A 16,363-nucleotide genomic window follows, 5' to 3' on the forward strand; every position below is an offset into this window, starting at 1 on the left:
TGGTGTTTACCAATGACAACATTGTCGACATGTTGATAAGGAAATCTGTTAGGCCAAATTGCAAGTTTGCATTAAGTCGACGGGTGATTAAGAATTGACACAATTTCAGTTAACACACAATATGAATGAAAGACCATGAAGAAAAAGACTAGTTAAAGACACTTATAAGTTGAGGTGGAGACATCTTGAGAGCAACTCTCAAATGAACTAAGAAGAAATCATTGCATTATCTTTTAATGTGAGAAGATAAATAAGATTTTGAGTGAGATTTTTAGTCATGTAAAAGAGGCTAGATGAGAAACTCAATCAATTCAGATATAAGGATTTTATTACTATTTTAATTGTATATGCATTGTGGATCATAGTTTAGATGAATGAAATTGTTGTTTTGTCATCTTATTGAGGAGATGATTGAGACCTTAAATAAGATTCCTAGTCATGAAAAATGGGCTAGATGAGAGGTTCGATCAATTCAAATGGAAGTATATTCGATTTCTTTCAGAGAAACTATAGATGATCATTTGAAGCATTGGTGAAGTCAATTGAAGACAGATAGTGAATCTTGAAATAATATTCTTGAATTGCTAGTCGTTTTTTTATTTAAAAAACTAGTAGATTGCAAGTTAATTTATTTAAGAAGAAGTATGAGGTTCAAGTTGGTTGAGTGTGCAACATTCAATGCAAGATGGGTGACAAATATTTTGTCAGATCTTGAGCTTGAGAAAAGATGTCGTGATAGCCTAATTTATTTATTATGAAGTAAACGATAAAAGTTTGTCTTGGGTCTTCTCACTTTCAATCGATGTCTTATTTGAGGAAGTAGACGAGGGAAGTTCATTTTGGGTGTCCTCAATTTTCGATAGATATATGATTTTGAAAAAGTAGACGATGAAAGTTCGTTTTGGGTCTAATCGGTATTTTGGTTTTAGTCGATTGTTGAACTTGAAAAATAAGACACTCGAATTGTGGAAAACAAAGGTAAAAATTATTTTGACATAATAAAGAATTGTTAATTCTAGTTTTCGCATATGTCAACGGGTATGAACAAAGATTGAGAAGAGGTGTTGAATGTTTATCGGCGTTGAAATAACGTGGTTACCCAAACTTATTTGGTGTTATAAACTCTATGATTTTATTTTCTAAGGCTTTTAAGCGGAAGTGTATGTATAATGATTTATCTCGTCAATGGCTCGAGTAGTGAAGATTGATGTGTGACTCATAACATTTTGATACCGCGATATACGTGATGGTGGAGATTGTTATTCTTCTAAGGACTCTTGAGTGAAAGTGAAGGTACAAAAAAGTATCTCATTAATGACTCGAGCAAATGTGAACATTAAAATGTTAAACCCACTTATTTCTTGATGGCTTGACTTTTGTCGAAGTGGAGATTGATGAGTACGGCTCGTGTATTTCCTAAGGGATGTGAAATTCGTTAAGGTGGAGATTGTTGAATTTGTAATTTATTTATCACATCTCAATGAGCGCGGTATTCACCCAAGGTGTAGATTGTTGGGTTTTGGACTCATATTTAATTAGAGTTTATATATTATAATGGGCTTGAAGCATTTATTAGGCTTAAGAGTATTAGTTTAGTCTTTTTGGCTTTTAATGTACTCCTATTTATAGAGACATTGTAACCTAGGGTTACTTGGACCATTATTCCATGGAAAATCAATAGAATGAACGATTCTCCGAGAATGTAGGCATTATTGTCCGAACCTCGTTATATCTTGTATTTTTTATTATTTTTTACCACTTTATCTTTATATATTCTTTTATCGTGTGTTTAGATTAGATATTTTTTCAACACATACATATAAAAACATGAAAAAAAAATATGAATATTAATAAAAATCTATAAAAAAATTATTGAAGCATAAGGACAGTAACAAAACAATTTAATGAAGGATACTAATTTATAAATAAGTTTTATATCATGGCTTTCATCGTGATGTGGGTTCTTATGGGTACTATTTTGATTATGAAGGTTTCTGATTTTTTATTTTTGAATGGTTAGTTCAATTGAGATTTTGTGGTAATAAATGGTCACTCTATGAATGGTTTGATATTGTTCTACTTAAAGGTTGTCAAATAATGCATGGTTCAAGAATCCCCTCTAGCTTAGTGGAGGTGGATATCCCTGACCTTTCTGAAGTCCTGGATTAGAGCCCGTTAGACGACAAATTTTGTTCGCCTAGTTAAGTGTGCTTGTGAGTTATGTGCTTAATTTTAGGTTATTTGGGTACAAGGTATTATTTGTATGTTTACAAAAGGGCAAAGTTACTTTCGTACTTGGTAGAAAAAAGGTTTATCTCGGATACAAAGGGGTTACTTGGTTTTTAAAAGGGCTTGGTCTCAAATGGTTAGCGGGTTAAACGATATTAACCTAAACTTGACATATTTAGTAATTCATGTCAAAATCTCTAACATGAAGCTGACATGTTTATTTGTAATTGACCTGAATTCGACCTAATTGATCCGATTAACCTGATTAAATCTGAACTCAACCTAATTTATTTAGCATCAAATCTCTTTATTTCAGATTAAAATGACATCAACATAAAAGAATAATAAAGTTAAATCAAAATTCGTTTACAGAAAGCTCTACAAAATAAAATGAGTTAATGAATAAGAAATGATAAATACAAAATCTTATAAAAAAAATTGTAAACGGATTAGCGGGTCTATTTTGGATCATTTTAGGTCGATCCAATTTTGACATGCTTATTAATTAGGTTAAATTGGTCGACCTGATTTCGCCCCAAACCCAAAAATACACGACTCTTGATTTTTTTCCATGTACGGTTCCAATCTTAGCGATCCTAGCTATGATTCAAAGGGGGTTAATTACTTCGTTATTAAAGAGTGACATGGTTAAAATAGTGTTATAATTAGTTGATTTTCAAAAGGACAACATGGTTTATAAAAGGGATACTTGGCTACAAAATGGGCTTGATTACATAAAGGTTAGACTTCAAATTTAGGATTAGTTGTTCACTTTTTACACAAGGTTAATTACATGGGTTTGAATATACATAAGAGTTTACATGAGCTCAAAACGGTTATTTGTTTTCAAAAAAAATAATTGGATATATACATATATGTTTATATGACGGTTAAAATGAGATTTGGATAAAAAAAAATACTTGAGATTAATTCATGATAATAAGCTTAAACTTAATCTTATCCATTATATATCACAGTTTATAATTTAAAATATAATAAGTATTAAAAAAAAATTACTTATGACACACCTAACTTTGGGGACATTACTGCCGACTAATAATTATTTTTATTTTTTTTTAAACGATAATTATCAACTTAAAAGGCAATAGAATCGAAACTCTAATTCTATAACTATTATTCCCCACTCTCTTTTTATTATTCCAAAGAGCTTGTTTGATTTCTTGAGAAAGAAAAAATTATTTAATACCAAAGTGATCTATTTATATAAAGTTAAAATAATTTAAAATTTTAGTTGATAGTTTTAAAGTCATTCCTTTCATTAATCCACACTCTACAAACAAAAATCACAACACATAACATAAATTATCATAAATTAAACAAAATGGAACAAAAAAATTGTTCAACAAAAAAAAAAAATTATTAGTAACCCAAGTCAAATTAGATTGTAATAATTGAAATCAACCTTTTTTCTTTACGAGGAAAGATAGGAGCACGACTTTGGGGGAGCGACTCTTACAGCAAAAGTGACATCGATGTTATACGAAAGTGACATCGTTGTTATACAAAAGAGACATCGTCCCTTTTGTATAACAACGAAGTCTCTTTTGTATAACAGTGATGTCATTTTCGTATAACAGCGAGGTCACTTCCGCTGTACAAGTCGCTCCCCCAAAAAGTCTTGCTCCCAGTCATTTTTCTTTCTTTATACAAATATCCATACAATTTAAAATTATTTAAACACACCAACAAAAATAAGAAAAAAAAATTACATCTAATTGACTCTAAAACACTCAAGAAAAGCGATAAAGTTCCTAATTAGATTTTTTATTTAATCTCTAACAATCGTAATGAAAATAACTTTATAAACATCCATAACGGATTACTTTAATTGTTCTTGGGTTTTTACCAATCAAATAATTATAAGAACAAATATTCATCTATCTTGAAAGTATCGCCTTCTATTAGCAAACCTGCGTCTCAAACATAACTTAATGGATTCCGATCAAAATTTTTACAAAAGACTTTAAATAATTATTCAACAAAAAATCCCGGAAACAAACAAACTTATAATTCTATATTGGTCGGTCACTCGGTCATAAAACAAAGAAAAACTCTGTTCGGTTCTGCTCAGCTCTGTTTGTTCTATTCCAATTCTAGAATAATCTCTTTTTTCTTTCTCTCTCTCTCTCAAAGGCCCGAATTTGATGCCATGGATAAGGGCAAGATTTCAGAAGCGGCGGCGGTGAATTCACCGGCAACCACAACAACCCACCACCTGAATAAACCACCGGCAGGTCTAACCGAAAACGAATTCAATAAGCTGAGGCCATTGGTGTCTGAATTCCACACCTACGAGATAACGAACGACCGACAGTGTTCTTCTCTCCTAGCTCAACGAATCAAATCTCCAGTAAACATAGTTTGGTCAGTTCTCCGTCAATTCGAGAAACCTCAAGCTTACAAACATTTCATCAAGAGTTGTTCGGTGAAAGAAGATTTCGTGTTATCAGTTGGATCAACTCGAGAAGTAGAGGTGATTTCGGGTTTACCGGCGGAGACGAGCATAGAGAGGCTTGATTTATTAGATGATGAGCGTCGCGTGACTGGGTTTAGTATTACGGGTGGGGATCATAGGCTGAGGAATTACCATTCGGTTATGACTGTTCATGAGGAAGAGGAAGGGACAGTGGTGATGGAATCTTATGTGGTGGATGTGCCGGAAGGGAATTCGGAAGAGGATACTAGGTTGTTTGCTGATACGGTTGTGAGGTTGAATCTTTTGAAGTTGACGTATGTGACTCAGACTATGGCTCGTGATTTGGGAGAGAATCGAGGATGATGGGTGGTGTGATGTGAGTTTGATGGATTCGATGGAGTTTTGTTTGTAGTTTTTGATGTTGGTTTGTTCTTTGTTTTAAGTTTTCTAAGTTGTCGGTGTTTATGTATAAGTAATGTTAGTCTGTCAAACTTGGCTCAAGTATAACACAGGTATTATGTAAAAGTAATGATAATGACTTTGTAACTTTAATTACTCAATAGTTTAAAGATGTGGGTCTTCCCTAGCCCTAGGTATCCTTAATGTGTTGACAGGTTTAGGCCGTGCTCCTTTAGCCTTTCATCCCAATGTGGTTAAGGTTGGTTTTGTGGGTAGTAGTGCAACTGTGCAACTGCTGGAAGTAAGATTATGGTTTCTGCATTTAAACTTGTTAAGCCTGTCAAACTTAAGCTTGAAAAAAAAAAGTCCCATTGTTGTCTTTGAAGAGGTTGATCTTGACAAGGCTGCTGAATTGGACTATATTTTGGGTTGCTTTTGGACTAATGGATAGATCTTTAGTGCAACATCTCGCCTTATTGTGCATGTAAGTAAGTATAGCAGAGGAGTTTATGGACAGAATTGCTGCAATGGACTTCTTTTGAAGTTTAGAAATTGATGGACTTGCGAACCAGAGAACAACTTTTTCGGATCGAAAAGGGATATTGAAATTTTTTCAAGACTTAGAGAAAGATTCCTGTGTAATCACCGAAAAACGGTTTTTCAAAATGATTTGTCAAAACAAGGAAGAATGCTAAATTGATTTTTATTTTGAAAGAAAAAACTAGAAATGTGAAGGCTGAAAACTGGGCAGATGATGAAAGAAAGACTATGTCTGAAGTGAATTTGTTGGGCTATCTATATTGGGGAGAAGGAAAAAATAGAGTTTGATGAATTGAGTTGGCTGAAGACTAAATGATAGCTGTTTCATCAAATTGTTTTTGTCAATGTAAAATTTTGATTCTACTAAGTTCTCTTCAGGGGAGGAAGTAGAAAATAATAAAAAATAGAATGTTAATTAATTAGTGTAAAACTACTCATTAATTTTAATAATTGTTAATTTTGTTAATTGGTTTATATAATATAATAAATAAATATATTACTCATATTATATATTTTATTGTGTTTTCTTCATTAAGTGTGTTTGTGGGCTATGTGATTAATTCTTTTGTGACCACATTTTTAATTGTGTTTATTAGTGTTCGAGGTGAGATCGGGGCGAGAAACACAAATGTCATTCCCGATCAACTAACAGACAAACCGGAGAAGATCTCCCATAACTAAGGACAATTCAGATCAGAAATCGCATGGTTACTTTTAATTGGCATCCCTAAGCATACCCTCTAATTGCGTTGGTGTTCATTTCTCAAGTTCGTGTTCGTCTCATTTTTTTTGTAGTAAAAGAGATGATGTTGTTAGATCTAGAGTTTTTTTTTCTTCTTATAAATAGGTTTTGAAATTTATATTTCATGTAAAGATCCTTTTACAATTATCTTTGATTTCAATGAGTTTCTAGCTATTTCGATCATATTTGTAAATAGTTAATTATCATCTGGTAATAAAAAAAATTCGGCGTTATTTATCAATACTCAGACAAAGATAAATTTCACTTTAATCATCAAATGAGTTTGAAATTTGAAGTTACTCCAAACAAAAAAAAATAACGTGATAGTTGGATCATCTCTTTTATCATTTTAATCTTTGCAAATTTGTATTAGGTAAATTTTAAAACTTTATTTAATTTTTTTGATTTTTCGAATATTATTTTTTATTATTTGTAAATTAATATTTTATATGAAACTATTTAATAAAAAATAATTTTTTATTAATTTTTTTTTCTCTTGATTCGTCTTGAGCTAATACTAATTAAACTAGCATTAATTCCGCGCATTTTATGGATAAAAATATATATAATATTATTTATCTATAAATATTTTATATAAAATTAATATTATTCAAATCTAATTAGTTTTAATTCGTAAAAAATAAGTTTAATCTTAAACTTAATATTAATATTTATATCTTATCTCTTCAATACTCACTTAACCCTTCAATTGACCCTTATCTTGTGATTCACACTTTTTTATATGCATTTTTTATCCCTTCGGCAAACCACTCACCAATCTCAGTCGACCTTAATTGATGACACATCTCTTATATCTCGTCAAAACTCAACCAGTGTCGGCCCCGATGATTGGGTTGCCCCCATCCCCATGTAGGAAAACGTAAAAAAAAATTGTTTGATGCCCTAATTTTAGTTAAATTTTTTTATTAAAAAATGTATTTTTTTTTTGGAGATATTTGAATCCATAACCACTGAGTAAAATATATTTTTTCATCTTAAACCACTAGACTACACACTATAATGTTAAAAATTTAATAAAACTAAATGGGCTACCCTAGGGAGTGAGTTGTCCTAGCCCGTGGGCTTGCCGGGCTTACCGTAGAGCCGACTCTGAACTCAACCACTAACCCTTCAATTGACCCTCATCCACTTTTTATATGCTTCTTTATCCCCTCAACAAACCATCCACTGATCCTAATCTTGTGATTTATATTTTTTTATATGTTTTTATCCCTCAAAATACCACTCATCAATCTTAGTCAATCTCTCTTTTACTCTCGCTTCAACAAATCAACATTTTTTTATATGTTTCTATCTCGTGACCTCACACTTTCAAATGATCGTCATATCAGCCACTAATTCTGACCTCACATTTGACAAATCACCCACCACCCGACCTCCATCTCGTGACCTTAGACTTTTAAATGCTCGCCAAATCAATTATTAATTCCGACCTCAAACTTTAAATTTGCATATTTTTGGATTCGAATCTTAATCTTAAAAATAAAATGTGAACACTTAAACCTCTAGATCACTTATAATTTTTAAAATAATTTTATTATTTTGTGTAGGTATATTTTGTATTTAATATTTATTATCAATTAGTTAATTTTTATAATAATATAAAAATTATTTATACTAATAAAAAAATATTATATATATATATATATATGATAAGAGAAAAAATGTATCATTAAAGATATAATGTATTTATATAAAATTAATGATAATTTATATATATATATATATAAAAGGTAATAAATAAATATAAATATTTAAGAAAGTAAGTGTATTTATAACAAAAATAAAATTGTTTATTTATATATAAAAATAAATAAATATAAAAATTATGAAGGCAGGTGTATTTAAAAAAAAATAGTTATATGTTTAATTAATATTAATATAGATAATATTTTAGATGTTATATAGTAAGAATATATATATATATTAATTAAAAATAAAATTTAATTAAGAAGAGAGAAAATATATTAATATATGAGAGAGAAAATACCTTGATTACATGAATTATTGTTGTGATGTTGATTTTAATTATTATTATTATTATATATATATATATTACTTTTATTTGTATATTGAAAATTTTGATAAAAGAAATGGATAAAAAAAAGATGGTTTTTTGATGTTGGGTTTTTAAGAATTTTTATAAGTATTTTTTAAATAAGTTATTTGAATTTTTTTTTAAATAAATATCTAAATATTTTTATATTTATATAAATTTAATAAAAGTCTAATAAACTTATTTTAATAATTTAGTTAATAAATTAAATAATTAAATATTAAAATTTATAAGAATTTAATAAAAAATTAAAATATTTCTAAAAGTAACCTAACAAAAATATTTATATTTCCAATGTAACCGATTATAGGAATTTATACCATCTTCCCTTTAAAAGAAATTAAAGATAAAATTATATAAATAATATTTTTATATAATATATTGAAAATTCAATATTATTATAATAAAATAATAAACTTATTACTTTTATATTTAATTGTATATATTAGTGTGGAGACATAAATATTATTCCAGCCTCATTCTTGGTCAACTATCTATTAAACAAAAATTAATTATAATTATTATTTTTAATTCTAACTCCCACATTTAAAAAAAAAATTAAAATTAAAATTTTCTTTTTCTATAAGAATTTCCTAATTTTTTTTTAGATAATTTCCCAAAAAAAATTATAACTTTTGTATGTATGCAAAAAGATCCTAATATCTAAATAAAATAAAATAAAAAATATACTAAAGAAATAAAAAAAAAAAAAAACACACGGTTTCTCTCTTTCTCTCTGATATCACTAAATTGATTTCTAGGGTTCTCGATTTGTTATTACCTCCTGCATATCACTGCAAAAAGCAAAGACGGATCTTCCTAAACTGTAACTCAAATTTCAATCTATCTCCTTTCCAGAGCTAAGAACGGTAACTACTCCTTCGATTTCATCTTCTGCAATTCTTTCATCATTGATTAGCGTCTTCATCCCTAGCTGTTTCGTATGCTAGTTCTATCTTGATTTCTCTGTGCGGGTTTTGATATCTGATAAAATTATGCTCCTTTTATTGTCTTCTGCTAGATGATTCTTCAAAACTGCGGCTATTCTAACATAGATTCTGTCTTCTTTCTTATTTTTCCTGCAAAATTTGATGTGCATGTGTGTTTATAGTATCCCTAAAACCTCCGAATTGTTTGATTAGACCGTTGCCTTCTATAGTCTACAGCAGATGGATACTTAATATCTATCTGTATGCAGTGCTGTTGAATTAAGTGCTGTTGAATTAGCGATGGATCTGTATTCATTATCTTTCTTGCTGCTATTAATGATATACCATTTTTGCTGAAGTTAGGTTTAGTAATAAGATTAGTTATCACTCTTAGAAATCATATTATCCTCTCAATTTTACCCATGGAAATGTGTTTCAACTAAGGGGGTTTATCATCCCCGACATGCCCATAAGACTAATTCCATATCATCTTCATCTCCCACTTAAATTTGATGATATCAATGAGAATTGAACAAATAGTAAGCCCTTAAGTCCAATCCAAGCCTTTTTCCATTGATCTAACTAGTGTGGATAGTTTGGATTCTCAATAAAAGTACCTGGATTCTGGATTGAAGTTTCTCTCTAGTCATAAACCTAGGAATAGGGCTGTGCATTTAAGAGATTATATGTAATCCAAATCCAAAATACTGGTTTGGATTAGCTCTTTTGGTTTGGATTGTAATCGGATTGGATTAAGTTATATTAAGTGATGAGATAAAGAAAAGTGTTAAATTGGATTATCCAAACCATACCGAGTCCAATTTAAATCTAATCCGTATTGATTAATATAATAGTTTGGATTGCGGATTTGATAAATATAAGTTAGATATGAATCGATTTTACCCATTTGTTCACCCTACCTAGGAATACTATTCAATTTGTTTAAAAGAGGATTGGACCTGAGTTATTGACATCTTGTTTATATAGTGTCTTGTATATTATCTAAACTTTTTATTTATATGATTGGAAATGGGCAGAGAAAAGATTATCATGAACTCATTAGCTATAACCGTTGGTGGCGAGATGGAACCAATGTACGAAAGAGAACAAACCGAAAGTTTCAGAAACAATGTGGTGGCTCGACGCTTAGCAAACCGAGAAAGACAGCGCAGGTATAGAGAACGTAAACGAATGGAGGCTGACAAGAGGAAGAAGACAACTCCTGATAATCATTCTCAACAAAGGAACACCATCATTATCAACGATTCTTCAACAAAGAAATGTACTCGGGATTGGAAGAAAGATGCCAGAAACGTCGCTGTTTTGAATACTGTTGTGAATACCCCAAGCCGAAGAAGATGGAAAGATGAAGCTAGAAACAAGACAAATTCATGAAATCCCCAAAACTCTTGTGTAAAAAAAATATGTATTTTTGGATCATACACAATACAATTTTTTTTCCTTCTAGTTTCCAAAAAAACAACAAAAAAATCACATCTTTTTGATTTGGGTTGTATTAATTAATTGTTGTCTTGAATATCTTCGAAGCTCCAATTCCTTCTGACCCCACAACTTCTAACCAATTTAGGCTCGCCGTCGAATACTTCCACCTCCGATAAGCTATGAAATCGGCGATGGTTGGATTTGGGTTTTCCGGCGGATGGTTCCATTTGGGTTGTTTTAACCAAATGAGTTGGGACCTTGGAAGCTAAGTTTCCGGACCAGCTCCTTTCGGCCTTGACCCAGTTAATATTATTGTTCTTTAATGGAGGAAGGGTTAGTCTTACGTTGTAATCATCATCTTTCATCGTTGAATTTGGTGCTCTAGGTGAATCTGGTTCTGGTTGTAATAAACCTGATTCAACCCTTGGTAGGGTACAACACAGGGAAATTAAGGTCATGATGAAGATGATGATGATGATGGTTAGTCTATCTCCTCTCTCTTGTTGGATTTGTAATTGGTTTTCAGAATTTCTGGCAATTACTTTCTTGTTAGTGCATTTTATGATTCCTAAAATAGAAGAACCTGAAGTGAAGAAATTCTGGGTTTCTCCCCCTGGGGGAGAAGAACCTGTATGTGTATATTATTATATATATAGATATAGAGAGAGAAGGGGGGCAGTGGGGATGGAATTGAAGCTTTTATAATGGTGGAAATGGGAATGAATGGTGGGTTTTGTAATACGAAAAAAGATGAAAAAAAGAAAAATCTCCGTAATTTGATCTCGGCCTCTATTTAATTTTAGGCATTTATGAATTGTTTACTAACTTTTTTTCCTTTTGTTACTTTTATTCAATATTATTTTCTTATTTATATTTAAATAAAATAATATTTTAATTATGTATATAATACATATAATAACTTTTAAATACTTCAAATATATTAATTTAGTTAATGTTGTATTTTATTTTAATAAGGTGTTTGGATTTTATTTCTTTTAACTAATGTTGTGTTTTATTCGGTTAAGTATCTTGTTTAGTATTAGATTTTTTATTTTTATTTTTATAATTTAAATAATATTTTAAGTTATAAAAATATTATAATTGTTTGAATTTTTTGTCCCCTTAAATATAGTTATCCAATCTATTTTTTCTTTTTAATACAAAGTAATTGGTCTTTCCCTTAAGACTCTCTTATAAACATACTCCCATTATTTTTATGTTTTTAATTTTTTTTCATATATATATAGTGAATTATTATTTGGCAGCGCCCCTCATCAGTTTATTCTTTAACACTTTATTTTCATCACATATCATTATATATCTTTGGGATCCTCCTAAAAAACTACAAAATTGTTAATTTCTTAATTATAATTATAATTTTTTTAAAGTTTATTATAATTAAGAAATTATAGTCCAACAAGCATGATAGAAGACAAAGACTTGTGTTTAAATAAAGTTGGAGTTTAATTTGATTTTTTTTTATTAAATATATGAACATATCTATAATTAATATATTTTGTAAAATAATATCTTATTTAAATTAATATTTAACACAAAAAAATAATATAAATATTTTTTCATTTAAACCAAATAGATTTCTAATCCAATCTTTCTTTTACTAAATCAATAAAGTAATAAATATATACACAAATTAAAAATATTTAAACATCAATTACATTAATTACACAAAGAAAGTATTTTCCTAAATATATTTGATAGAAAAATTAAGTAAAGTTAATTTTTGGAACCGGCTAGACAAACTAAACAGTTGTTAACTTTCATGTGCAGGTACAGATCAAATCGTATGAGCCGGCTGGGGCATCATAAACCGGTTGCTGAAATACTTCAAAGAAACCTGTTCCAAGTGATCAAGTCAGAGATCAGAGAAACCGGTTTTTACTCTCTCAAGCGACCGGTCAGCAAAGACAAAAGTTCACATACCAGCCGAATCATACTGCACAAGAGACAAAACCGGAAAAATTCAAACTTCAAGAAGTAATGTAACATGACGAAACAGACGTGTCTTGAAAGAATAAAAGAAGATCAGATCCGATCGGAAGCATGCGAGGAAAGCAATGATGCTTTATTGATCTGAAGTTGACAACCAAAGGTGCATGCCCAACACGTGTCCAAATCTGAAAACCGATTATGTCATCTTACACTCAGAGCTGCCTGCATGACTGCCAAGTGTTGAGGAAGGTGAAGCGTGCAAGCAACCTCTCTACACCGGCGTGATAATGATCAACCAATCTAGAGGAGAGAGAAGAAAATGATCGTTGGCTCCTCTCAGCTATAAAAAGAAGACGAAACGGCCTCATTTAATGCATCACGAAAAACGAATCATAAAAGCAATAAGTTAGAGAGATAAACTATTACATTTCAAACCGGTGTGTCTAAAACCGGAAGCTTTCTGTATCTTGTTGTGTTGAGTTATTGTATTACATCAAAGAGTGAGTTGGTGTAACCGGCGAGTAGCGAGTTGGGCTCGACCGACAGTGTTGTTGTAACTATAAAAGTTAGTGGAGATCCTTCTCATAACCTGAGAAGAAGGGGTGACGTAGGAGGGTTTGCTCCGAACATCCATAAAAAATCCGTGTCTCGTGTTCTTTCTTTCGTTTTCATTACTTAATTACTTAACCTAACCTCAAACCAAATTAATCGTACTCTGTAACCGGTCCACTCATATCCATAAAACCGACTCCTTCTAAAACATTATCTAAATCGCATACGTTGCTTCAAACTGAAACAGACATTTTCGCCCTTGAACCCGGTTCAAGAGTCTGTGACAGTTTGTGTAGTGCTGAGAACGGTTTTAGTCTCTAACCGAACTATCACCAAAGTGGTGTGTGTTGTAAGCGGCCACCCTTCCTAAAACCGGAAACACCCCGGTCCTCCAAGGGCGTCCCCGATCCTAACAATATTCACAAATTAAAACTAAATATATTCACAAATTAAAACCATTTAAACATCAATTACATTTTTTTTTTTGGCTAATCCAAGAAAGATAAAACTAAATATATACACAATTTATTAAGAGGAATATAATCCTAGACTAATCCTCCATTACAATAAATTCTAGAATCTAGAATAAAACTCGGCCGGTTGATGAAGAAATTTTTCAAGCAATGTTCTTTAATCAAACCGGTTCAAACCGGAAAATTACAGAGCTTGGATAAAAGTGCTCCCTTTAAACTATCTTGCGAGTAAATTCTGTTCACCATCTTCAACGAAACCTGTTGAATCATCGAATCATTAACAGAAGTTATACTTCCATGGTTAACCTCAAGATCAAGCTCACTCAATACTTTCATTAGCTTCGCACCCGGATGATTCTTCATAATACTCTGTATTTTAATCATAGCTTCTTCTCCTTTTATCTTCACATCCATCACCATGTTCATCAATCTGTCTCCATCTTCTTCCATGTGATGTCTAGATTCATTTCTCGCTAGCTTTAAACTTTCAAGTTGATTTCTAAGTTCTTCCTTTTCCAAATCATTGGTTCTGTCTTTCTCTTTCAATTCGTTGATGTAAGAAATGGCGTCTCCAAGAAGTGAAGCTTTATCCATTTTTGATACATTTGGGACGACAGCACGAAGAGAGTAGAATCTCTGGTTTAGTTTTTCTCTTCTTTGTCTTTCTGCTTCAACATGACTTAATGCTTCCTCTCTACCGTTCGCCGGCTTTCTCCCTCGTTTTTTGGATATTTTCTCTGGTTTGGATGTGGGTATTTTGCTGCTGTCGGTTTCTTGAACTATGGAGATTTCGACATCGGACTGTTCTGATTCGCCGCCGGTTGTAAACGAAATGAAGTCACTCCGGCATGGATTCATTTCCTGAGATGGGTTTGTCCCAGATGGGCCAGATGGTTCCTCAGTCAAGTAAAACTCGGATTGATGGTTCTCTTCATTATTCACGGCTGGTAAAGTCCAAGATCTGGGATTGAAGAGAGATTTAACTTTATTGATTAGATCTAACGATTGCGAAATCAAATCAGTAGAACCCAATTCAACAACGCCGCCGGAGCATGGTATACATGCCATAGTTTTCAATCCATATACATAACCTTGTTTAGTTCGATTGCAATCGAAACCCGCTAAGTTTTGATCTCCGGCGACCCAGATCGGAGATGAATTATAAAACGCTTGTCCTGGAAGACCAAATCCATTAGGAAACAATTCAGTCATGGAAGTGAGATAAAACCATTCAGTATCAGTAACTTCCTCATCAACAGTATCATCATCATCGGCGGAAGGAGATGTGCCGGAGATAATCGAACTTAGTTCCCGGAGAACTGTTTTCCGGTAATCCTGTTCTTCTTGTGAAGATAACGAAACTCCGGCCTTCCTTTTATCTTTATCTTCTTCTCCCTTATAGAATCCATCTCCCCATACCAGTTTAGATCCATTTCCGGCTTCCGGTGAAGCTTGCCAGAATATAGCGTAAGTCCATGTTTCCCAATTGTTTCCTTCGATTAGAATCTGGAGACGTTGCTGGAGGGTTTCTTGAATCGACGACGGCGCCGCCTCAGACGGTGGTGGTGGCCAATATGATGAAATCAGATCGGAATTTGCGAAGGAATCTGTAAAAGAAGATGAATTGTCAATATCTGCCCATAGATTCATTATCCAATTGAACGGAATCAGGCAGTAGTGGATTCAGGGAGAGAGTAAAGAAGTGAAATGGCGGTGACTATATGATAAAGATGGAACAATGGTAGTGAAATGCATGTTCATTTGAGATTAATTTCGGATTAATGTAGATTTCATTTGACTGGTTTATTATTTTGTTTTTTCAAATAACAAATTTATTTTTTTGTCTATTTGAAAAAATACAAATAAATTATGATTTAAAAATAATATATTTAATAGAATGACCTCAAGTTCAAGTCAATTTGATGAGTATTGTATCATGGAAGCATCTTCCATTCAAATAATATATAATTGATTCAATAGAAATATATTTTCTTTCTCTTTTATAAAGATATAAATTTAATCTTTTTTATATCATCGAACTTGTTTTTATTAATCATATTTAAGTTTAGGTTGTATTTTGATCGATTTGATAAATAGTTTAGTCGAATTAATTTGTCGGCCTAAACTTTTATAATTTAAATAATACTTTCAATTTTTATTTATACATATCAATTTTCTTAATATTTTTCTCTAAATCTTTCTTAGCAACAAATAATATTAAATTTTCAAATTTAAAATTATTTTTATTTTGTATAATAAAAAAACTATTATAATCAAATTTTCAATTTGGAGATTCAATTATAACTATGATCATGTTGTTGAGTTTTTCCTTATAGTTAGAGAAAAACTTATGAATTTTATTTATGCCCACATAATATAATATAAAATGACATTATATTTACATCTAGGTTTTTCAGAGTTTGTTACGAGAGCAAGAGAGATAATATAGTAAAATAGATTAATGGTTTGGGCTAGCAACTAAGGATGAAGTTTGCACCATTTAATCGACTTCAAACTTTCACAAATGGTTGATTATTTTTTTAATGGTGACAATATGTTTTTTTTAGTCTTGTAAGTTAGTCCAAAAGAAAA

The 16,363-nt window shown here is 31.1% G+C and overlaps 3 protein-coding genes across 3 annotated transcripts; 2 read left to right on the forward strand and 1 right to left on the reverse strand.

Moving 5' to 3' along the window:
• The first annotated feature begins 4,334 nt into the window (after positions 1–4,334).
• Positions 4,335–5,175, forward strand: LOC124932622 (abscisic acid receptor PYL1-like). Its single transcript, XM_047473281.1, has one exon. The coding sequence runs from the start codon at positions 4,400–4,402 to the stop codon at positions 5,027–5,029; it is 630 nt and encodes a 209-aa protein (XP_047329237.1). The 5' UTR covers positions 4,335–4,399; the 3' UTR covers positions 5,030–5,175.
• A 5,207-nt stretch (positions 5,176–10,382) lies between these two features.
• On the forward strand, positions 10,383–10,748 carry LOC124930488. The gene has a single exon (XM_047470827.1). The coding sequence runs from the start codon at positions 10,383–10,385 to the stop codon at positions 10,746–10,748; it is 366 nt and encodes a 121-aa protein (XP_047326783.1).
• Positions 10,749–13,768: 3,020 nt separating this feature from the next.
• LOC124932577 (transcription factor MYC1-like) lies at positions 13,769–15,467 on the reverse strand. Its single transcript, XM_047473231.1, has one exon. It carries the CDS (start codon positions 15,419–15,421, stop codon positions 13,943–13,945), a length of 1,479 nt encoding a protein of 492 aa, XP_047329187.1. The 5' UTR covers positions 15,422–15,467; the 3' UTR covers positions 13,769–13,942.
• Positions 15,468–16,363: the final 896 nt, after the last annotated feature.

This window comes from Impatiens glandulifera, chromosome 3 (genome assembly GCF_907164915.1).
Source record: "Impatiens glandulifera chromosome 3, dImpGla2.1, whole genome shotgun sequence".
Classification (NCBI taxonomy): domain Eukaryota; kingdom Viridiplantae; phylum Streptophyta; class Magnoliopsida; order Ericales; family Balsaminaceae; genus Impatiens; species Impatiens glandulifera.